General features: G+C 41.5%; 1 protein-coding gene across 1 annotated transcript; it reads right to left on the minus strand.

Moving 5' to 3' along the window:
* Nucleotides 1-647: 647 nt before the first annotated feature.
* GOLGB1 (golgin B1) lies at nucleotides 648-24,271 on the minus strand (the record flags this gene model as incomplete). The annotated part of the gene is made up of 9 exons (XM_009585492.1): nucleotides 648-779; nucleotides 1,914-2,079; nucleotides 3,300-3,478; nucleotides 5,106-7,056; nucleotides 8,154-13,186; nucleotides 14,044-14,111; nucleotides 14,865-14,955; nucleotides 17,314-17,387; nucleotides 24,169-24,271. Coding segments are annotated over 9 exons (7,797 nt in total), but the record flags the coding sequence as incomplete, so codon positions are not given.
* Nucleotides 24,272-24,576: the final 305 nt, after the last annotated feature.

Raw genomic sequence — 24,576 nt, forward strand, 5'->3', positions numbered from 1 at the left:
TGGCAGTGTTAGGTTAACAGTTGGACTCAGTCATATCAAGGGTCTTTTCCAACCTAAATGATTCTAAAATGGGTAGAGAAATGGGAATGAGTCCAGGAAAAGGCTGCTGAGATCGTCGAGGGATTGGAGCACATGATGCCTATGAGAGCTGGGCTGCTTTAGCCTGCTAAAGAGGTGGCTAAGGGGTCATTTTACAATAGTTCACAATTAAATTAAAGGGATTCATAAAGTAGACAGAGCCAAACACTTTTTGGTAGTGGCAGAAAATGTAATAAGGGGCCATAGCCACAGACTGTGGCTTGGAAGAGTCAGACTAGACTTTAAGAATAACATTTGCATTAAAAGTGTAGAGCAGCATTGGATAAAGGCCCAGAGAGGTTCTGGAATCTCTATTCTTTCACCACTCAGCTAGACAAAGTCATGGCTGACCTGATCTAATGTTGGTGACAGTGCTGCTTTGAGCATCAGAAGGATGTACTAGATCATCTCCAGAAGTCTTTTATAACTAGTATTTCTGATTTTGTGTTACTTCACTGAATGCCCACAAGAACAGAAAGATTCATTCCTGAAAGCCCTACTCAAGCCTACTCTCTTCCCCACATTCCTCATCCCAGACTCTGCAAGCAAGTATAAGATATAATCGGTACCTTGCTGTTTAACTGCTGAATTCTGAGCTCTTTGTGGTGCAGTTCTTTCAGGCTGTCAATTAGCTGGGCTTGGAGATGTTTTGTCTCTGTTTCTAGGCTTGAAAAGTCCCCTCTCAGAACTTCTGAAGAAATCTGCCAGGGAAAGAACAATGAAAAATATACTGCACACGGAACAACCCGGTCTCATATTAGTCCTCTCTGTTTAGTATTTCAAGGTCAAAGCCCAACATTATTCCTAGGCCTGGAACTTGATCTGCTCAAGCAAAACAGCAAATGGGCAATAAACAGAAATATCCTAAAAGCCATCTGAAAATCCAAACAATTAGGAAAGATCACTGAATTTGCACATACAATGGGTCCTTCTCAGAAGTTGTCTTAAAGCTGTCTACAATACAGGAAGGAAAAAAAGGCGTATGAATCAGAACAAGAAAAACAAACAAAAAAACAAAGCAATGTCCACACTGCTCTCATTCAACATAGACTAAAAGGTTAGCACTGAAGCATTTTCCTGGAAAGCATCACATGTTCGTTGTTCTAGGTTTTTTTTTTGCACATATGCATGTGTGTGTCAAAGGGATAAGGGGAGATTTCCTCCCTCCTCCACTGACATAAAAGCTTCTCACTGGAACATTACAGATGTGGGCAGGAAGTTCTTCCCTTGCTCATGATGTAGTGGTATTGTACATGCAGCAGGCAAGCGTCCTTCCCTAGACCAAGCAAAATACTCAACATATTCCACTCCACTTTTAGGACTGTGATACAGGGGAAAGAAGGCAGAAAGTGCAACGTTCAATCCTCAGCCTCTCTGGGCTTGAGTCAGGATTGTAGATCCCTGTCACAGTAAAAACAGCAATAAAAATTCAATAGGAAACTTAAAAATTAGAATGTGACATTAAAAGGAGAACTAAACCAGAAGATCTTAGATGCAAACACAGTGCAAGAGGCAATTCTAAAATAGCCAGAAAGAAAGATCTGAGAAGTTCCATACTGCTTAGAAGGACCTAGGGTGCCTAGGAAGCCCTGTCTCTTCTACTCTCTTTCTTGAAACATTAGGAACCATGAACTAACAGAAGAGCACATAAGGGTATGCCAGAGTTTTCTAAAGGTTTTCAATGATCCAAGTTGCATTGTTGGTATAGTCCTCGGAGGCCACACAATAAAATCTGATACTGCAGTCTGTACGAGCTGAATACAAGCAATGATGCTTTGGCTGAATTTCAAGCCTCACATTTCTATGCAATAAAGAATCTGTGTATTTCCACCCACCTTTGTTTGGTACTGTTCCTCTACAATTTGAGACTTGCTGAGGGGCAGTCTCATTTCTTGCGTGATCCTTTGTAAATGGCTCAGTTGCTTGTCTTTTTCTGCTATGACCATCAGGTACTGCTCCTTTATGCTGCTGTGCTGCTTTTCCCAGGTAGTTTTTTCTTGTCTGCCCAGTACGACACAAAGGAAATTACCAGGAAGTTACCAGTATCACTTATGATATCCAGGTATCCAGCTGAGAATGAGCTGAGGATGATTCTATTTCCTATCATTACCCCATGCCAGAAAAGAATTTTCATAACTAAACCAAAACCCACTTAAGTACAGGAACCTTAAAAGCAGGTTTAAGGAAGTATTGTGCATTTGGCTCAACACTGCAGATTGTTCAATGCTCACACTTTTGGTATTCCTGGACATTGTTTTGATCTTTGATACAGAGAGTTTTGTCAAGCAAGTCATTGACAATGCCACTTGTCATCATAACATTATCACTGCCTCAGTCAAATATGTACCAGAACCATACCATCGACCCAACATGCAAACTTGAGGCCTTAGCTTCATTGACATTGTAGAAGCTAAACAGGAAATAAATCTTTTCTTTTATCAGGAGATAAATAAAATTTGTAAGCTGCTTCAAACTTTACGAGATCTGAAGTGTTAGTTTGAGGGTCAGACTGGGGGAAGGGGGAGGGGAAAGAACAAGTTTTTATATCACTTTGGACAAAGATAAGCCATACATCTTTCCACAAAAAAACTCCACCCCTTTCAGTCCAGGTTCAGTCATTCTTAGATGGTTCCCTGAAGTACCTGAAAGAATTTTTCCCCCATTTTTAGAACAGAGCGTGTTTGTCTGACTAGTTTTAGTCCAGTTGGAGATGGCAATTTAGTAGACTTGAATTACAGACTTTTTTAAAAATAGAAGACATAAAGCAAGTGAAACAAAGGATTAGAGTGTCATACAAAATGAGTATTTTCTAAACAATTATATCAGTGGGATAATAAAGGGTGTTCATCATCAGCTTGGAATGGAGACTTCTGTAATTACATACATAAGCTCCAATACAAGAAACAGCCTAAGTTTCCTCTCAAACAGATGATATTGGCCACCACTGGATGAAGGAAATAAAAATTAAAAGGTCATTGATCTATTTTACACAGGCATTTCCTTCCAATATGTTGGGCTGTAATCCTTCACCCTAAGTCTGAGGCAAAAGCTGAACAAGGGAAACGTGTGCCCACTCCTGAACAGGGCAAATTTAGTGACAGCTGACACAGGTAAGGCTGAAGTTCTCAATGCTTGCTTTGCCTTCTGCCCACAATTGTTCTTTGAATGAAAGAAACGGCTATTTGCATCTCTAAGGCAGTGAGAAGACAGACAATTCTCACCTAAGCTGCTGGAGCTCCTGCTGGTAGAAAATACTTTCTTGCTTCAGCTGTTCTTGGAGACGATGCTGTTTATCTGCGTCTTGTTGATATTCCTGCAGTTGTGCTTTTAAGCGAGAATTTTCAGCTGATTCTACCCCGACTAGTATGTATTGCTGCTGCAGATTCTTCAGCTCTCTTACCTTTAATTAAAGGGAAATAGCAGGGTGTGTGACAACTGAGCAAGCAGCCAGGTTTATTACTTAAGTGTTTAAGAGCATTTCTCACTATGGCATCTGGAGAAAAAAAAGTCACATTCAGATGACAGAAACTAGAAATCAATCAGTGATTACAGCAGTCTACTAAAAACTGCTCAGAAAAAAAAACATCAGAGAACTCTATTGTTAATGAGAGTAGTGAGTTTTGAGACCTTCCATGAAGATTTGACGTACAGTAACAAAAAGACCCCAGACTACAATATTAATTCCCTTATTCAGAGGAAGACAAAGTCAGCCAGAAGGAGCTGGTTAAGAATAACTCCTGAAGCTGGTGTTTACTGTAAACCAGGGGACTGAGGAACTAAAATCCTTTTGACAGTCTACTCAGACTGGAATTAGAAATAAGTTGTCATTACATACCCATCACTGCAATCAGTTTTTGAAGACAAGAAGATGTGACTGACTCTGGAGACAGGAAGTACTTAATGAGTCAGGAGATCTACTGAGGATCTATCTTAGTATTAGCAGTGCTACACAGATATGCAGGTTCAACAAAACAGCAGTAGAGGAGACATAAATTTACAAATAACTGAGATATAAAATGGACAAGAAGGAAGGTATGTTTAAGACAGTATCACAAAGTCTGTTGTAAATTAACAGAAGGGAAAACTAAGACAGACTTTGTGACAGTGGAAAATGACTGTAAAAGTCTGTCATCTGACCAGCAACTAGAACTCTGAAACTTGCTGAGCTGCATTGTGCCAAAGACTATACAAACGCAGACACATTAAGTATGCAAGCAAGGATATCAAAATGAAGCTGCAATGCCTTGTACCTGTCTTGACAATCAGCTGCCAAGAGGAAAAACAGACCCACGTCTTTGCTCTAGTCTCTTCTAGGAATCTAAGACAAATCAAATGCACAAGCTTCCACAGATGTGGACTAAGGAGATTAACACAGGGAACCCATACATTATTTCTATGATTCCATATTTTAAATCAAGCTAAGAGAAACCACCCTGCAAAGTTAACAATGAAATCACAGCTTCCATGTGTCAGAGAAGATAACATAGATGGCACATACTAAATCCACGGGATTTGATGGAGCATGCCCACAAGTGCTAAGGTCATTGGGAGGGAACTCAATTACCTTTGAAAGGTCAGGAGAGGTTCCTGAAGACTGGAAGAAAGCAAATGTCATCCCTAGCTACAAGAAGGGCAAGGAGAAGGAACTGGGGAACTGCAGGCTGGTCAGCCTCATCTCCATCCCTGGGAAGGTGATGGAGCAACTAATTCTGGAAACCACTTCCAGATACATGAAAAAACAGGTTGCCCAGAGAAGTTGTGGAATATCCACCAATGGAGATATTCAAAATCCGACTGGACACTGTCTTGGGCAACCTATTCCAGCTGACCTTGTTTGAGCAGGGGGGTTGGACTAGAAGATCTCCAGAAGTCCCTTCCAACCTCAACTATTCTGTGATTCGGTGAAGACAATGATCTATGTTTCACATTGTAAATACCAGATCTAAGTGTGCTGAATTTTAAGATCTGAAGATCCAAATCTCCTATGGGGCTTTAAGTAAGAGCAGGAAGAGAGAACAAGGACTTACTACTCTGTCTCTGTCATTCTGCAAGGAGGACAGTGCCTTCTTAAGACTCTGCACTTCTGAAGGAGTGGTGGAAGTGCTCCCTTCTGCTTGTTGTTTCACTTCTTCAATCTTACATGTTTTGCCCAATTCATTCAGCAGATGATCTCGCTCATTCTGCAGGCTTGCCATAGCCTTGGAGAAAGATTTGACTTGGTTGGAAGAGCCTTCCAGTTCTGAAGACAAATGGAGAAGCTCATCATCTTTGGCTCTGAGCTTCTGATTAAGTTTCTCAATCTGGGCCAAAAGACCTCTTTCATCGGTGGCTTTCTGCAGTTCTGTCAGCTCAGACCTCACTGTATCTCGGTCCCTGGCAGTGGAATGTTGCTCCTTTTGTAGCTGAACCATCTGTTTCTGAAGATTCTGTACTAGATTCTTTTGTTCCTCTAAGTCTACAGAGTATTTCTGTTTCAAAACATGAAGCTCTTCATTGGCCTGGTCCCGACTATCCTGCAGAGAGCTCATGGACTTCCCAAAAGACTGAATTTGAGCTCTGAGATCTTTGTTTTCATCTGTGACTGCAAGAAATTTCTGTTCCATTTCCATCAAGTCCCGTGCCAACTCTGCTACTCTCTCTTCTGCTGTTTCTGTTTCATTCCTCATTATCCCTGCATCATGATGTAGGTGCTTCAATTCCTTTCGAAGCCTGTCCTCAGCCTCTCCCACTCTCTTGGCTGCATCCCTTTGAACACATACTAGTTCCCCCTCAAGTTCTGTTATCCTTTTCTGTGAGAGGGAAAGCTTATGACTCAGTTCTTGTGCTTCTTCCTCTCGGACCTTCAGTTGTGTTTGACACTCCGTGATAGGACCCCCCTCATGTAATGATGTCATCTCACTCTGCACCCGAGACAGAGAGGACATAAGGGTTTCAATCTCCTGAGACATACTGACTTTATCCTCTCTCAAGGCTTCCATGCACTTCCTGAGATCATCCTGAGTATGCTTGGACTCTTTCAGCTGTGTTTCTATGACTGCCTTCTCCTTTTCCAGAGTTTGGATCCGCTGAAGCTGTGTTTTGAGAAGCTGTTTCTGTTGGGAGTCCTTTATTGAAATCACTTGGTTCAGGTCTTCTCTATACCGCACCAACTCTGCATTCAGCTTGGCATTCTCAGAGTTGAGGTCATCCATTCGGCTATGAAAACTTCTGATTTCTTCCTTGAGCTTATTGTTTTCAGCAGCAGCCTCTTGAATTAGCTGGTCTTTTTCCAAGATTATAACAAGATGACGTTCTTCAAGTTGCTTGTAGTCTCTCAGTATGCGGTCTCTGTCATCTTGCAAAGATGTCATGGACTTGGTGAAGGAGTCCAGTTGTGCCTTCTGCTGCTTACTTTCTTCTCTGCTTATCTTCATCTTTTCAGTGAGATGATCAAGTTTGTCAAGAAATTTGTTCTTCTCATTTTCCAAAGCTTTTTTATCTTCTTCCTCCTTACTTAGCCTATGCTCCAACTCCTTCATCTCTTCAGAATGTTGCTGCTGTAATTCAGATAGAGCCGCCATAACTGCTTCTTCCTTGGCAGACAGCAAACCAATGATCTTTTGATCCTTGGCACTAGTTTCTTCATGCAGCTTATTCGTTAGGTCCTTGGAAGCTTGCAGATCAGCCTCAAGCTGTTCACAGCTGAATTTAAAATTCTGGATACTGGTCTCTTGTTGCTTGACCATATTCCCCAGCTCTTCCCTAACCAATTCACATTTGGTGAAGGAATTCTGTAGGTCAGCAAGCTGGTCTCTCAGGCTGCTGATTTCTGACTCCAGTTTCTGCTGTTCATTCTGAGACTTGGTGTACAGTTTCTGAGACCCTTCAAGTTGAGTCAAAAGCTCCTTTTTTTCCTCCAGCAATATTTCACATGTCTTTTGATGATGCTGAATCTCCTTTGTGGATTCAGACTCCCACTCCTTCTTGTTGCATTCCAGCCTGAAAACAGAGAAGAGAAAGTCAGTCATAAAGCAATCAAGTATCTCAGTATCCAAAACCACAGTAGTAGTTTTCATTGATTATACTAATTTAGAAAAGCTACAAAATTAATTTTACTTTAAGGAAGCAAGCTGGAAATATCCACATGATTAGTTTTCCCTCAATTTAAAATTCAAGGCATCTTTTAAAGTTCTGACTGCACTACTGTCTGAAGGGGGTGGTGCTGGGGGAATACTTTTTAAAAGTTGTCCAGTGAGATAAATCTTTACATTCATATTGAAAAAATGGAGGAGGTTAAACATTGAATGTTATCACCTCCTTTTCATTAAAATACTTCTTTCTCTCATCCATTGTAGCTAAAAAAAAGAAAAAAAAAAAAAAAATCAATGAAATCACTGTTCTCATATGCTTGATGCTCATTTCATGTTCCAGCATGCAGATATAGCATTTTGATCACAACTTTATAGAACAATTTTACTCATGTAAGAACAGTTTTGTTTTGAATTTTGGAAATTCCCAGATGTACATTTTGGTACATTTCTATAGCTCCATCTTTCCCTCAAAATCTGTTTTGGGATTAAACTAGAATTATGTATCCCAATGCTCTCTTGACCTGCCAAATTTAATCTCTGAATGCATCAACTCTACGCAAAAGAATCTATTTCAGATTTCAGATTAATAAAGACTCTAGATAGTACTCAGATGGCTACTGCTTGCCACAGAGAATAGATTTAACACGGGTACCCTAGTGATGAGAAGAAGTATTTTACAGTGTAAATCTCCCTGCATCCTTGTGCAGACAACAAATACATAGTGACTCCCTACAACATAACTCCAAACTTCTTTTTTATCCAAATATAAGTGATCCAGGAGATGAACCTATGTTTATGGCTTTATTAGGAAGATTAATTCTGCTCTCCATCTTAGGCATTCGTTAGTTTTGCCAACCACATGTCACATTTAGCATATTTACATACTCAAAATTCTTTCTTTCTGGTACACTGCAAAAGGAGAGGGGAATCCTACCTCACCTCTGGCTGCTGCCTTGTCAAAAGGAAATACAAGAACACCAGCTGAGTCATTATCACCTTCTTTACCTGGATATACGAGCCTGAAGTTCTTGCACATGTATGGTCATCTGCTTCATCTGGTCCTTTAGCACAACACAAGTTTCCTCTTTTGAACGTATTTCTTCTTCCTTCTTTTGAATAGTTTCAGTGAATTTCTTCTCCCATGTTTTTGCTTCATCTATCACTCTATCCCTGTCATCCTGAAGGGAAGACATGCTCCTGGTGAAGGCTGCAAGCTGGGCTAGTGTTTTGTTTAGGCTGCCTTCCAATTGCTTGGCTTCTTGATCCTTGGTCTTCAAGGAGTCTTGAAGATCACCAACAATTGTTTCCATATAGTCTTTCTCCCTCTGCAAAGTTGCCAGCTTTTCTTCCACATTTTTAATTTCCTTTGAGTGCTTGTCTTTTTCCTGTTCCAGTCTTCTCTCGAAGTCCTGATCTTTTTTTTTCATTTGAATTTTAATATTCTCTTTGTTTGCCTGCAACTCTTCTTTCACTTTGACACTCTCTGCTAAAACCCTTGCTGCCTCACTCTGGGTGTCATCCAATACCACTCTGCAGAGAGCAAGCTCTGCTTGGGCTTTCTTGGTGTCTTCAACCGCTTTAGCTAAAGCCTCTTTGGCTGCTTCTACCTCTTTCTGAGACTCACACTGCACAAATTCCAGAGCTTTAACAGTTCTTTCTAAACCACTGTTCTTTTCCTGGCTTTTAATACAGTCCTTCTGCAGCTGCTTAATCTCCTGCTGTTTCTGTTTCAGCAGTTCTTGAAGCTCCTTTACATGTGAGCTGCTGTCTCCCCTCCAACTGCATTTTAGCTTTTCAACAAATTCCTTTTGCTTTTCTGAACTTGCTTTACTTTTCTCCTTTGCCATCTGACATTTCTCCTCCTCCAGTTCATGCATCATTCTCTGCAAACTCTGAAGCTCATGTTTCAGTTGCTCATTTTTGATCTGGAAGTCTGTTGCATCTTGCTGATAGTTTCCAATACTCCCATTAAGTTCTGCCAGCTGATTCATGAGCCTTTCTTCCAAATCATCCTTCTCAGCCTCTAGTGTGTTCTTCAGTTCTGTCATTCTGACAAGGTCATCTTTGGTTTTTTGGACCATTTGTTCCATCTTTGCTACTGTGTCCTGAAGAGCATTCAACTCATGGGCTTTCTCTTCCATTTGGATCTCTAAAGCCCTTTTCTCACCTCCTAAAGTCTCAACACACATGCGGATGTCACCCAGCTGTTGCTCTGAAGCCCTCCTATTATCTTCTAGTTCTGTGATTCGCTCTGTGAGCTCAGCTATCTGCTGTACATAGGTACCAAGATCTTCACAAGGGCTACTACCTTCAAATGCTTTTTGTTCCAGCTCTGCAGTAGGAGACTCTGATCTAAAACTTATGTCCACTTGATTTTCAGTCATTAGTGGTGGTGTGGTAACTGCCTGATTTGTTTCTTCCCCTGTTGTCTTCTGAGCAACATACTTGTTTACTAGTTCCCTGCTTTCCTTCAGCTTAGCTTCTGTTAACTGCAAATGACACTTTAAGTCTGCGATCTCTTGATTAAGAGACTCCTTTTCAGCCATTACTGTCTCAAGCTGAGTAGAAAGAGACTGGTAATCCCTCCTAGAGCTCTCCAGATCTTCTTTCAGGCTAGTATTTGTAAAGACATCTCCAGTCCTGGGTAGCTCTCCATCTGTAAAATGCATCTCTGCTCTAAGCTTCTCATTCTCCTCCTCTAGTTCCAGGATCTTTTGTTGCTTTGATTTTGCAAATTTCCTCATCTTCTCCTTCATTCCTTCAATTTCCTGTCCAGCTTCCTGTAGCTGCTTATCTGTTTCCTCTTTTTTTGCTTCAACGCTTTTCAACTTAATGAAAATTTCCTGCTTTTCCTGCCTAACGGTTTCCAAAACACGCTGAATCCGCTCAGTCTCATTACTCACATTCTCATATGACTGCAGGAGAGTTTCATATTCTTTCTGAAGCTCCCCGTATTTCTCATGCCACTCAGAACTCTCAGTGGCTTGAAAGCATTTCAAGGATTCCATCTCCTTCTCCAGCTTCTCCTTCTCTAGAACAACTCTATCTAGAGTAAATGTCAGGTTTTTGCAGCATCCATCAAGATTCTGATTTTCTCTAAGTACTTTATCAACTTCTGCAGTAAGTTTTTCTCGCTCTTCAGTGAGGCCCACTAACTTTTCTGTTAAGGTATCTGTTTCTTTAACGTGGCCGCATATTTGGCTTTCCATATTTGTCAACTTGACACAAAGATTTTCAATAGTACTTTTAGCATTAGCCAGGTCCTCTTTTAGAGATTTGCTCTCCTTTAGTGCCTCTTTTCTAGAGATAAGTGCAGCTTGCAACTTTCTCTGCATTTGATTCTTCTGTTTAGCTGCTTCTGCACTGTCATCTTGCTTCTCCTGAATTTCAAGCAACTCTGTTTGCAGTCGCTTGCTTTGTTCCTCATGTACCTGAGCTTGAGTTTCCAACTGACTACGTAGTCTTTTGACCGAATCCTCTTTTTCCAGCAACTGTGCCTGCACATTATTGAGAGCTTCACTTTTCTCCCTTAACTGCAAGTTAAGAAATTCCATTTCTTCATCCTTTTGGTGCATAAGTGTTTTCAGGTCTTCCAGACTGCCTTCTCTAGAAATTTTTGCTCGGCTCTCCTGCAATTCTGTCTGAAGACTTGCTGCCTTAGCTTCAGCTTGGTCAGAGGTTCTCTTCAGCCCTTCTATCTCCAGAAACAACTGTGCTATGTGCTCTTGCAAATGAAAGACTAATTCTGACTTGCAAGCAAGTTCACTTTGCATATGGCTAACGTTATATTCCAATTCCTCTTTTTCCATCCGCAATTTTTCAAGTTTTTTCTTAAACTCTTCCCCAGAAATATCTGCAACTTGTACAAACTTGTTATTTGTTGTATTTTCTGCTTCCATGTGTGAAGAATCCAACCCACCCTGATTCCCAAGAACACTCTCTGTTGATCCTTTCTGTTCTTGGAGTTGTTTGAGCTGAGCTTGGATGCTCTCCTTCTCTTTGCTTTGCTTATCAAATTGTTCTCGTAGGATGTTGTAATCATCCTTCTGCTGTTTCAGCTGTTCTCTGTGATGCCTGTCTTTTTCTTGAGCCTTTTTTATAGTGTCTTTGCGAGATACCAGGGCTTCCTGAAGTTTTTTTTGAAGTTGTTCTTTTTCTTGCTCAAGAGTTGAAATCCTCTCTTTCAGAGCAGACTTTTGGTTTTCTTCAAGATTTGTAGCTGCTGAACTATTTTTTTCATTTTCTTCATAATCTTTTGGGCTTTTGTTGGTTTCAGTTACTTTGTCAGCAATTGTCTGACTCTCCATGATTTCATCTTTAATTGAAACAATGTTTGTCTTACCTTGCAAGCTTTGCCTCATTTCCTCAATCACTGCCTGCAATTGTGCTTCAGTAGTTTCTTTATCCAGCAGGTCCTTCCGGATGCTCTGCAACTCAGATTCCTTTTCAGAAAGCAGTTGAATTAGATACTCCTCACTGGGCTGGCTTTCAAGATTCACTTCTCTGCTTATCACGCTTGTCATATTTTCTTCCCCTTCAGCTTCCTGAGCCACTGAGGTTTCTGATTCATGTTCTCTTCTCAGTTGTACTAATTCATTCTCCAATTTGCTAACCTTCTTCAGAAGCTCCTTCCTGTTAACAAGTGCTGCTTGCAGCTTCCGCTTTACTTGCTCGTTTTCTTTTTTCAGAAGTTCAAGTTTATTTACTAATACCTCACTTTCTTCACATGCTGCCTCTGTCTCATACTGCTGCTCAGATGCCCCACATTTCGGATATGTATCTCTTGCTTCTATGTTTTGGTCTTTTTCTTCCTGGGTTTTTAGTAACAGACTTGTTTGTTCTTTAAGACTCTTAAGCTCATTTCCTAGAGAAAATTTCTCTTCATTCAGCAAGACCATTTTCTCAGACATGCTGACACTGATCTCTGTCATCTGTTGGTCTTTCTCCAGCAAGGTTTGTTGCAGGCTCTCTATAGACCTGGTGTGTTCAGCAACAAGCTGTTCTAGACTTGCTGCTTCACATCCCTTTGAGGCTAAGTTTTGGGAAAGCTCTTCGATCTCAGCTGTATACTTCCTCAAAAGTTGTTCTAGATCAAGTACTTCACATTCCTTTTTCTTGATCTGGCTTCTCAGATCTTTTAGTTGCATGTCCTGGTCAGAAAGCTGAAGTTGTGCTTCATCCAAGTCTTTTTGCAAAGCTTCAATTTTTATCTCCTTGGATTTAAATTCATTTTTAAGGCTCTGGATTTGTTCTCTCAGAAGACTGCTTTGACTCTCTGACAGTCTCTGCTTTTCTGAAAGAGCTAGATTTTCCTCAAGTTGCTTCACTTGCTCTTTCAGTTCTGTTATGGTAGAGAGTTCCTTCACCTGACACAAGAGCTGATCTCGTTCTTCAGTCAAAACACAAAATGCACTGTCAGAATCCTCTATTTTTTTTCTGTATTCCTCAGCCAACTGGTTTAGCCTATTTATTTCTGCACCTTTTTCTCCTAGATCTTTCTTATAGGATTCTTCTGATTTCCGCAGAATTATTTGCAGTTCTGTAATTTGGTTTTGTAACTTTATCAGTTCTTGAGATTGAGAGATGCCAGGCTCTGGATCTGCTGTAGAGACTTCTTGCATTGCCTCCATCTCCCCTCTGCAGGGGACAGTGCTCCCCTGGGGCACTTCCTGAAGACTGATTCTGTTTTCCTGAAGCACACCAATTTGCTGCATTTCTATTTCTCTCAGTAATGAGCTACTGCCCAACTCATTTTTTGTATATGAAGCTTTTTGCTCTTCCCTCTCAAGAAACCGTATCCGAGAATTACCTTCCAGCTGGTTAGCTGCTTCTTCTGTTTGGTTACCTGTAGAAGTTTGGCTGTTTGGGCCCTTGAGCTGCCTTTTCAGAAAAGTTATTTCTTCTTGGGCTTCTTTCAGTTCCAGCAGCAAAACTGACAGCTCTTTCTGTTTCTCTGCAGCAAGATATTCTAGAATTCCAGGCAGACAACTTTCCTCAGTAAACTGCTCACTTCCATTGGGAAAGCCATCTGTTCTTGCCTGAAAGAAAATAATAAGTTTCAATTTTCCTTTGAATCCTATGAAAGGGTCACTTTTGGAAGTACCTGCTTTCCACATTTTGTAGTTTAAGGATACCCTTTCCTGAGCTGGCTATTGCAATAAATAGTAGCCTCACTAATAACAGGAGGACTCCTCAGGTCATTTCTGTTCATTTCAGTTTCTGAAGTTGCAGCATGAAAGATTCTGGCTTTAGGATTAGACCATAAATGTAACTTCCTATTCCCTTATTTCCCATTCTCTCTTGATTACAAGATAGTATGATTCTGAAGTGTTTCAGTTCTCCTGTGATTCTCACAAGCCCTCCAGTGTACTTATCCAGCCACATTTTCCTGGCATCCTATCCACAGTCTCTGCACGAGGAGGTTTTGTTCCCTACTCTATATGTCCATTTAACATGGCAAAGAAACAGTGTAGAAGCCCATATTCCAGTCTGTGTCCACCTCCAAAGTGAGAGCACTACACAAAACATCTGGACCAAAGTGCTCGGCTTTTTCCAAATAGTTATCTTAAGGTTTCCTCCCACCCCCACAAACAGATTACAAAAGAAAAGCAATCACAAATCCTTTCCAGAAAGCATGGATCAGCAGCCCACCAATAAGTCAACATCTTGTGTTACAAAGCCTGCCCGTTCATCAGTTTGGAGGGCAGAAACAATTTACGGGGAACCGTTAAAGAAGAGCTATCTCTTAAAGCCTGTTGCAGTATTGCAACAACCACTTTAAGTTAAGGGATGTTAAAAAAACAACTCTTTGGGGCTTTTAAACTAAATTAAAGTTTTCATATCCACAGACACATACAAGACTGAGAGGAAAAAAAGTTCCGGACTAAATTTATACCTCAGGGAGCACGAAAGTGTCATCAAAAGGCTTTTGCACTTCAGAATTCACCAGCTCTCCTGACACACCTAGTGATAAAAGGTACACTTGTCACCATCAGCATAACGAGTTGCATGTAAAGTCAGTAGGTAAGTGGAGAGACAATGTATGGGACTGGAGCTTCTCTAGTTTCCAAGGTGAGAAAGACAAAAAAACACCAAACAAAAAAAACACACCAACAGAGTTTAAGCCTATGCATTGCACCCACACATCCCCAATAGCTCTGCACCTGCAAAACCTCCTGCATTTGCTGCATGCTGGCATCACCTAAGTCTACACTATATCTAACCTCCACAGAAGAATGAAGAGGCAAAGAGACAGGTGAACTAGGTAACAGGTTGTTTTGTTTTGGGTTCATTGGTTGTTTTGTTTTGTTTGGGTTTTTTGTTTTGTTTTGTTTTTAATAATGTGGGGGCAGGCGTGGTGACAGTAACTCCAGAAGCAAAAAGAAACTTACTAGCTTGCAGAGAGGAACCCAATTCCTCATCCTATATTAATTCTCTTCTGTGTCTTACACATCAGCCTTTGCATCTACAAACACACTCTCCTTCAAACCCTTCTCCCTTTCTCATCTTAGGAACCACTTCTTTCTTCCCTTCTGATATATCCTATCCATCCCACATTAGAATGTTCTCTTCTACCTCGTGTGCATCTTTTCTATCTCCCGTACATCTTTAGATTCTGACCTCAAAGCTCCTCTTTCCAAATCACCTTAGATTTGTCCCTGAAACTTCTCAAATTTCCACAGTTTTCTTGTCACATGCCTTATTCTGTGTCCTCACCTGTAGAAGTAGAAGAGCAGTCTACATAAGAGGCTGGAGCTTCCAGAGTCTGCAAGTCTTGCAATTTCACCTCAGGTCCAACATTCTTATTCTATTGGTTAAAGAAAAAATACTTAGTTTTGAGCCATGATCTTTGCATTAGAAGACAGCTATCTTAGCTGCCTGCTGCTCTGCCAAGCTTTAAGTAAAAACTATCAGTCCCAACTTTAGACACAACTCTGATGCCTAATGAAAATAAATTAAAAAAAAACGTGGATTGGTTTTGATGTTAAGCAAGAGACTACGACAATCTCAGCAGATTAGGGTATCAATGAATGCAATGATTCTAATAATTTCCTTCCCACCTTGAAATGCTTCCTCTTTCATCTTCACTGCTTCAAAGGGACTAATTATAGATTCATAACCTTTCACTGAACCACCCAAGCAGAGAAGGTGAGAAGTCATGTGTTTGTCACTGTATGCCTCGCTACTCCAGCAGATAAAGAACCTGCAGTCTTCCCAGGAAAGTTACACTAGGCTCCACCACAAAGACAAACAAACCACCCCACAACAATGTATTAACTGCCATGTCTCCAGCTTCTCTGTCAGACAGGACAGAACCTGACTGTTGGAAAAGATGGAACACAGTGGAAAGAGAGAGGAGATTTTGCTATTTCACAGACACAAACTTTTTTTGCCCACACAAAGATGCTGAATAAAGCCCAGGAAATTGGTTAGTTTGCTGTTGACATCCATACAATAACTGACTTCATCTACTAATTTCTTCATTCTGAAAAGTCCACTTGTAAGTTAACATGCACCTAAAATGAATGGCAATATTTCTGGCTAGTTCCCAACACACATTGTCTTTCACCACCACAAACAATTGGCACCCTCAGCACTACTTCTGTGGGAAAAGGTTTGAACTAGAGTACAAAGAGACTACGAGTCAGAACTAAGTAAAGTGCCTCTAAAAAAAGCTACTCCCTCCCACCCCAAAAAAAGCAAGTAAAAAAACCCCAACCCAACCCAACAATGGAAAGACTGAAAACAAAATGAAGTGTTCAGAATTAACATTTGCTGTAACTACCTAGAATGTAAGTATAGGGCACTAACAGCTCACACAGTCATAAGGAAACGATCTCCAGCCCCAAGTTCTAGAGCACTTTGCCTTTGCAAGCTCCAAGCACTGAAATGGAATGTATGGCATGCATCCAAATAACCTGTGCACATGACTCAAACCCCTGAACTGGGTTTGGATTCACATATATCTTGGCCTAAAGTCATGGGTCAGATGCACAAATGGCAGGATATATCTGTCCAAGTGTAAATACTTACATGCAAGCTATTTAGCTAGACTCTTTTTATAATTAAGACATTGAAATGGACAATTCCAGGGTTGGATTCATTGACCCATTTTCAACATCCACCTTGGTCCAGGTGAATCATATGCTAAAGAACCTGTTATCTCCACTGTTTATAAAGAGGCTCTAGAAAATAGCTCAAAGGCTTATATCTGCCCTTGAAAAGACCGCGTGCGCATGTGCCTGTGTGTATGTACCCGTTGATCCACTAGCTTACACCTCGTCTACATGCATGTAAGGGTCAGAAGTTGGAACGTAAGGGTCAGAAGTCAAGCAGGATGAGCTGACTCAGAATGCCTTCTCTAGTTCCAACATGAGTCCCAAATGTCAACTTTTGCCCTAATACTTCACAGTAATATATATACTATAAGCTCTCTCTGTTGGAGAGGAATGTATTAGATAAAACACAGCATCATCTTCTTCCCCCTGCTGGCAGGTTGGAACAGCGTGAAGCAGTCTGGAAAGAACCCCCCTTGCTCTAAGCTAACAAACAATTCTACCACAAATTCTTAGTACAGATATACAGAGGCAGTCATCTCCATCACCTTGCTGACTGAGTACAAAGCAAAGCAGCAGGTATCTAATTCTGCACTCTTCTCACCAATAGACTGACTGCAATTGTACCTGCAGCTGTTCACAGTGGAAGAGTACAAGGATGGAATCTACCTGTCTCCCACCTAACAAAGAGAACTCAGCTTCCTCCAGTCAGTCTGCCAGACCCCCATCAGGGCAGTGGGAATAAATAGGGTTGGTTTAAAAGGCATCCTATAATGACAGCTGAGCCTTTGGAATTGTATTTCCTGAGACTTGCCTCAGTTTAGCCTACGGTTTTGCTGAAGAACTAACTCACAAGAGGCAGAAAATAGCACGGATATGGATTGGGTGGATGAAGGACACAAGAATTCCACACAGCCAGCAAAGGGAAATACAGCCTGATAAGAACACTACAAGCAGTATTTGGAAGCTATTTCTGTCTTTCATCGTTAATCCAGTTAATAATAACCTTCCAAAGAGGATTGTTAAAAAGAGCCATAACAGCTTAGCTGTTTTAAGGCCAGTCCTTGACCTATTTTAGTTTTAGCTTATTTTAGCTCCTTAATCATTACCTGCTTCATGTTTTCTGCGACCATCACAGCTTCCTGCCGAGGCTCCTGGAGAATAAGTTGCAAGTGTGGTATTTCTGAAATATTCAAACACAAACATTTCTTTGAAAATTAAAACTTTGATTTAGAGAGTGATAGGATATTCTTCCAGGATCTTTAGAGAACAGGGCACATGGCTGCTAGTAACACTTATGTAGTGGAGATATATAGCACTGTCATTGGACAATGTGTTTTGGTTTTTTTTAGAGGCAAACCACCAAAATAACATGCCATTTTAAGCACCTTTTAGAAAAGAACAATTGTTATTATACAAACTAAAATTAAAGGACAGAGTTTCATGTTTTAAGAAACATTTTTATAAAGGAGGGGAAATAAAGTTGTAGTAAAATGTTTCAAATTTCATTTGGATAAAAATGAAATGAGAAATTTTTAAAATTAGAGAAGAATAAAACACTCAGGGGCCATGGTCCAAGTCAAGATTGGTACAAGAACTCAGCTGCTGTTTGACTCAGGATGTTTTTACACTTACATCTCTGTAAACTGACATATAAACAGCATTTATCATAGGTATGTCACTGTATATGATGAAATGACTGGCTTGGTAGATGAGGGGAGAGCAGTGGGTATCATCAAAGCTTTCAGTAAGGCTTTCGGCACTGTCTCCCAGAAGAGTCTCATAGAGAAGCTGTTGATGTAAGGGCTGGATGAGCAGACAGTGAGGTGGATCGAAAACTGGCTGAATGGCCAGCCAAGAGGGTGGTGATCAGCAGCAGGAAGTCTAGCTGGAGGCCAGTAACTTAGCAGTGTACCCCAGGGGTCTATACTGGGTCCGATCCTGTTCAAGATCTTCATTAATGATCGGGATGATGGGGCAGATTGCACCCTCAGCAAGCTTGCAGATAACACAAAACTGGGAGAAGTTGCTGATACACCAGAGGGTTGTGCTGCCATCCAGAGGGACCTGGACAGGCTGGAGAAATGGGCTGGCAGGAACCTCATGAAGTTCAACATGGAGAAGTGCAAAGTCCTCCACCCACGGAGGAACAACCCCAGAGCACCAGTTTATGCTGGGGACCACCCCGCTGGAAAGCAGCTTTGCAGAAAAGGCCCTGGGGATCCTGGCTGACACCAAGCTGACTGGAAGCCAGCAACGTGCCCTTGCCACAAAGAAGGCTAATAGTATCCTGGGCTGCATTAGGCAAAGTATTCCTTCGCCTCTACTCCGCACTGGTGAGCCTACACCTGGAGTACTGTGTCCTCTTCTGGGCTCCTGAGTACAGGAGAGACATGGACATACTGGAGAGAGTCCAACAAAGAGCCACAAAGATGATTAAGGGACTGGAGCATCCCTCATATAAGGAAAGGCTGAGAGGGCTGGGACTCTTCAGCCTAGCAAAGAGAAGGCTTAGGGGGAATTTCATAAATGAGTATAAATACCTGAGGGAAGAACGTAAAGAAGATGGAGCCAGGCTCTTTCCAGTGGTGCCCAGTGACAGGACCAGAGGCAATCAACATAGGAGGTTCTCTCTGAACATCAGGAAACACTTTTTCCACTGTGAGGTTGACCGAGCACTGGCACAGGCTGCCCAGAGAGGTTGTGGAGTCTCCCTCCTTGGAGATATTGAAAAGCCATCTGGACATTGTCCTGGGCGGCTGGCTCTTCGTCCCTTCCAACCTCAACCATTCTATGATAATCAAGACATACTCAAGACATTTTGATAGTCCAAAGCAGAAGATAGGCAAAAAAGTATCCTGTACCACATCTAGAAAAAAAATTAATGTCTGAAAGTAATAATTATGGTTATTTAGCTTTCCTGATTAATTATTACAGGAAAAAACCTTCCATTTACATTTGATACCAACAGACACCATCTCAGTCTTCTCACTGCCCGGGAAGACAGAGAACATGTTCATTTCCACACTGGCTACTTGCCAGTAAATGTTGGTCTTTAAACAATTTGAGGAAGTCTCTGTGTCACAGATCCTGAATCTTCTGGAGGACCTTAATCTCCTTGACATCTGCTGGAAGGGTAGCACATCAGAAGGCAAGCACTATACAAGATTTCTGGAGAGCGTCAGAGATAAATTCTCGATACAGGTATTGGATGGGCCAACCAAGAGTGATACACAGCTAGATCTGCTGTTTATAAGCAGAGAATAACTGGCTGGATATGTGATAATCAGTGGCAGCCTTGGCTGTTGTGACCATGAAACAGAGGAATTCAAGATCCTGAGGGGAGTGAGGAAGGAGAGTAACAGAGATACAGATCCTAGACTTCAGGAGACCAGACTTCACTTTATTTGGGGAACTGGTAGTTGGGATCCCATGGCAGACAGCTCTGAAGGGCAAAGGAGCTCAGGAAGGCTGGCAGGTTTGTAAGGACAGCACCCTCCAAGCGCAAGGACAGTCCATCCCAACACTCAGAAAAACAAGTCATCATATCAGAAGACTGGCTTGAGTAAACAGGGAACTCATGACAGAGCTCTGCGGCAAAGAAGTAGGAGATAAAAACAGGGACAGGCTGCAAAGCAGGAATTCAGGAACATTTAAGGACAGTGTTAGAAAAGCCAAAAATTACGGGAGTTGAGACTTGCAAGGGATGTCAAGGGCAACAAGAATAGCTTCCACCTCTACATTAGTAGTAAAAGGCTGAACAAGGAATATGTGGGACTGACGCTGAATGAGGTTTATGATTTAGTGACAGTGCACACAGGTAATGCTAAGACACTCTGTACCTTTTTTGTCTCCGTGTCCTCCAATAAAGTTTTCCAAGCCTCTGTCCTGAGGATTAAGTCAGGGACTACTTGTGAGAAATCGAGCAATACGAATTTATGAGAACAGACGGGTTGTCTTGCATTCAAGGGTCCTGAGAGAGCTGGCCAGTGTCCTTGCAAGGACAGTATCATCACTGAAAGGTGATGGAAATTGAGGGAAGTCCACTATAACTGGAGAAAGACAAATGGTGTATCCATCTTCAAAAAAAGGCCAAAGAGATGATATGGTAAACTAGAAGCCAGTGTGCCTCACGTTGGTCCCTCCAGAAATCACAAAGTGAGCCCTCTTGGAGCACATTAGCAGGCACATGGAAGAGGAGGCAGTGACTGAGAAACAGCTAGCATGGATTTACTGAGGTGAAATCATATTTGGACTACCTGATTGTCTTTTATGCATTTGTGGATGAGGAGAGAGCAGCGGACAGCATTTACCTTGACTTTAGCAAGGCTTTTGCCAGTGTCTCACACAATATTTTTGTATCGAAAATAAGAAGTGATGGTCTGGACTGAAGGACAACTCAATACATAAAAAACTGGTTGGATGATCAGGCTCAGGGAATAGTGGTGAACAGGTCATACTCTAGCTGGAGGCTAGTTACAAGTAGCACATCACAGAGGTCTATTTGTGACCTCTCCTGTTTAACATCTTTATCTGTGACCTGCAGGTGGCGGAGTCCACACTCAAGTTTGGAGAACACAACACACTGAGGGGAAACAGCTGATACCCTCGCTGGCAGGGCTGCCATTTACAGCAACCTAGACAGGCTAGAAGAATGGTGCAACAGGAACCTCATAAAATTCAACAAGGACAAATGTAAAGTCCTGCCCCTGAGAATGCAGGCTGGGGACCAGCTCTGCAAGAAAGGATGAAGAGGATCTGCTAGACATTAGGCTAAACATCAGCCAGCAAGTGTGCCTGGCAGCAAACAAGGTCAACAGCATCCTGGACTGTATGAACAGCAGTCTAGCCAGCAGATCGATCAAGGGTATTATCCTCTTCTACCGGGCACTCATTAGACTGCATTTCAAGTACTGCATTCAGTTTTGGACCCCCAATATAGAAAAGACATTGATAAACTGGAGCAAGTTCAGTGGAAGACCACCAAGATAAGATGGTCACGGGGCTGGAGCACTTTCCCTGTGAGAAGAGGCTGAGAGAACAAGGGTTTTTTACCCTGGAGAATAGGAGGCTTTGGGGAGACCTAAAAGCAGCCTTCCAACACCTATGAAGAGGTTATTGAGAAGGCAGAGCCAGGCTTTTTACAGTGGTGCACGGTAGGAGGATGAAAGACAATACACCTATACTGAAATAAAATGGGTTCCAACTGGATGTAATGAAGACCTTTTTTGCCATGAGGACAGTCAAGTGTCATAACAGGCTGCCCAGGGAGGTTGTGCAGTCACCATCATTGGAGGTTTTCAAGACCTGACTAGATAAAGGCTTGAGCAACCTGGTCTGATCTCACAGTTGGTCCTGCTTCTAGGAGGAAGCTGGACTAAAATACGCCTTCGATCCCTTCCAATGTAAGTTATTCTGTGATTCTATGATTCATTACAGTTCTAGCTAATTCTATTAGAGATGATGCCTCAACCTTTTAGCAGAAGAGCCAGTACAACAACTTATACAGTATGTCTTTCCTCCCCAGAAATATCAACTTAGAAGCATTAAAAAACAGACCCCATTTTTGTGAACATGTAACTATCAATGATGATATGAAATGTACGTTAATATATGTGCAAAATAAAATTAAGGACCAAGTCAAACAGTTCTGTTAGGGATAAGAATTCTTGTAGTTTCCAATTCTGAGCATGCAAAGAGGACACAGCATTAACATATGGTATAAGGTTTTCTTTTGTGCCCCTTTAGACTCTTTTCTGCATACAATTGACTATACAAAATGGTATTTGCTAAGTTAAACATATTATGTATTTTGAGGAGGCTCAGATGAATTTTTTTATGAATTCTAACATCTGGAAAGCAGTCTGTCCATCTTCTGTGATAATGGCTTTCCTTTATCAATTCATACCACACTGTAGTCTTTCAACAACTTTTTCTTCCACTAAGTGAACTAGGGAAAGCCTTATATCTAATGTTAAATTATCTATACAGTGACTTTGAAAAGCAATCTCTAGCTCTCAATCCAGATGCTTGCTTTCTTTGAAATTGGCTGAACGTCATAGGCTTTTCCTGAAGATGACAGAATCATAGAATCATTTAGGTTCGAAAAGACCCTTAAGATCATTGAGTCCAACGGTTAACCTAACTCTTGTCTATTTTCTTAGTGTAGAGGGGAAAGCAGAGAAAGGTAAACTCAATGGTCTCTTACGTAGCAGGAGAAGAGACATTCAATCACTCCAAGAGCTGCTTCAAGAAAAGTTTAAGGAATCCATGTGGCTAGTAAAAAGAGCAAGAGATATAGTGGTATAATGCACTACCAAGCCCATGAAAATTAAAAGACTGTACAAAGATTTCAAAAGTGTTTACATTTTAGAAAATGATAATTAAGTAGTTTGGAAGCATTTGTTGAGGTCTGTTTGAAAATCATCAGAAATTGCAAAATATAAGGTAACTATATGTAAATCCTTATTTCATTCTACTCAAGTTAGGACTGGAGTACTGTGGGCATCATACTTTAGGCATCATACTTTAAATAAGACTGACAAATCAGAAAGTCATCAGGAGACAAAGAGGAGTAACAAAGTATTTAGAACCTACAAAGGAGGTTTGAAAGATGATGATTTTTTACATGTTTCCATTTAATCTTTTGGTGTTTTTTTAAGAAATTACATCTCCCAGTGTTCAAAATGTTAAAAAATGTCAGTAACCAAGTGTTCAATACACCCACTGGAAACAGAATTACAAGAAAAAAAGATCTTGTTTTGAAGTAAACATGCAGGTAAACATGCATTGGGAAAGACCTTTTAAGGACCACGACAGTGAAGCTCTAAAAGTCACTGCATTTTTAGGTGGAATTCCTTTCAGTGGAGGAAGGACCTGCTTTTTAAGAAAGCTGATGAAAGCCTTCCAGGTACATTTTGGATACACTCAATCTTAACTCAGAGCATGGTATCAGATTAAAAGCTGGACTTCTGTCAGGCCTTTGACATGGTCCCCCCAACATTCTTGCCACTAAATTGCACGGATGGACTGTTAGATGCATAAGGAACTGGCTGGATGGCTGTGTGCAAAGAGTTATAGTCAATGGCTCAATGTCCAAATGGAAACCAGTAATGAGTGGTGTCCCTCAAGGGCCCATACTGGTACCAATACTATTTATTATCTTCGTTCACGATACAGACAGTGGGATTGAGTGCACCCTCAGCAAGCTTGCAGATGACACCAAGCTGAGCGGTGCAGTTGATTCGACTGAGGGATGGGATGCCATCCAGAGGGACCTGGACAAGCTTGAGGAGTGGGCCCGTGCGGACCTCATGAAGTTCAACAAGGCCAAGTGCAGGGTCCTGCACCTGGGTTGGGGCAATCCCCAGTATCAGTACAGACTAGGGGGTGAATGGACTGAGAGCAGGCCTGCAGAGGACTTGGGAATACTGGTAAACAAATAATTGGACAGGAGCTGGCAACATGCGCTTGCAGCCCAGAAAGCCAATCACATCCTGGGCAGCATCAAAAGAAGTGTGGGCAGCAGATCGAGGGAGACTATTCTCACCCCTTACTCCGCTCTCATGAGACCCCACCTGGAGTACTGTGTCCAGCTCTGGGGTCCCCCAGTACAAGACAGATGTGGATTTGTTAAAGTGAGTCCAGAGAAGGGCCACAAAAATGATCAGAGGGCTGGAACATCTCTCCTATGATGAAAGGCTGAGAGAGTTGGGGTTGTTCAGCCTGGAGAAGAGAAGGCTCCAGGGAAGCCTTACTGTAGCCCTTCAAGAGGGCCACTTCTCTTTTTGTTGCCCAGAGAAGTTGTTGGTTGCCCCATCATTGGACATGTTCAAGGTCAGGCTGGATAAGGCTTTGAGCAACCTGATCTAGTGAAGGATGTCCCTGCCCAGGGCAGGGGGGTTGGACTAGATGAATAATTCTTAAATATTTTAAGAATATTAAAATAGGTAAGATAATGATACCACCTTCAGTCTTCTGTCTTTCCAAGTTTTCTGTGGGTAGGAGTGAAATCCCATTCCGATCTTCCTGATCTATTATTTTTTCCTGTGAAGTTGTTTCATCCTGCTTAAACATAGGACAGAGGGGAGAAAGATAAATTTCAATACAGTTTATACATACACATTAGTCTTTGATCTTTCAGTTAACCTTTCAACAAATCAACTGACAACTTTTAAATTACTCGAATTGACTCCTATTTCTTCCCAGGCTTCCATAGTCATAACATGTTTGCCCATCAGCTGAGAGAACCCATAAGAGCCTCTCAAGCAATACATCATTAAAAAGAAATTCCAAACATTTCATTTGGTTTCAGTTCCTCAACATATGGGAAAATTTCAGGAGACTCATATGAGAGTTTACCACCTTTGGAA

The sequence above is a fragment of the Fulmarus glacialis genome, unplaced genomic scaffold, assembly GCF_000690835.1.
Source record: "Fulmarus glacialis isolate BGI_N327 unplaced genomic scaffold, ASM69083v1 scaffold13539, whole genome shotgun sequence".
NCBI lineage: Eukaryota > Metazoa > Chordata > Aves > Procellariiformes > Procellariidae > Fulmarus > Fulmarus glacialis.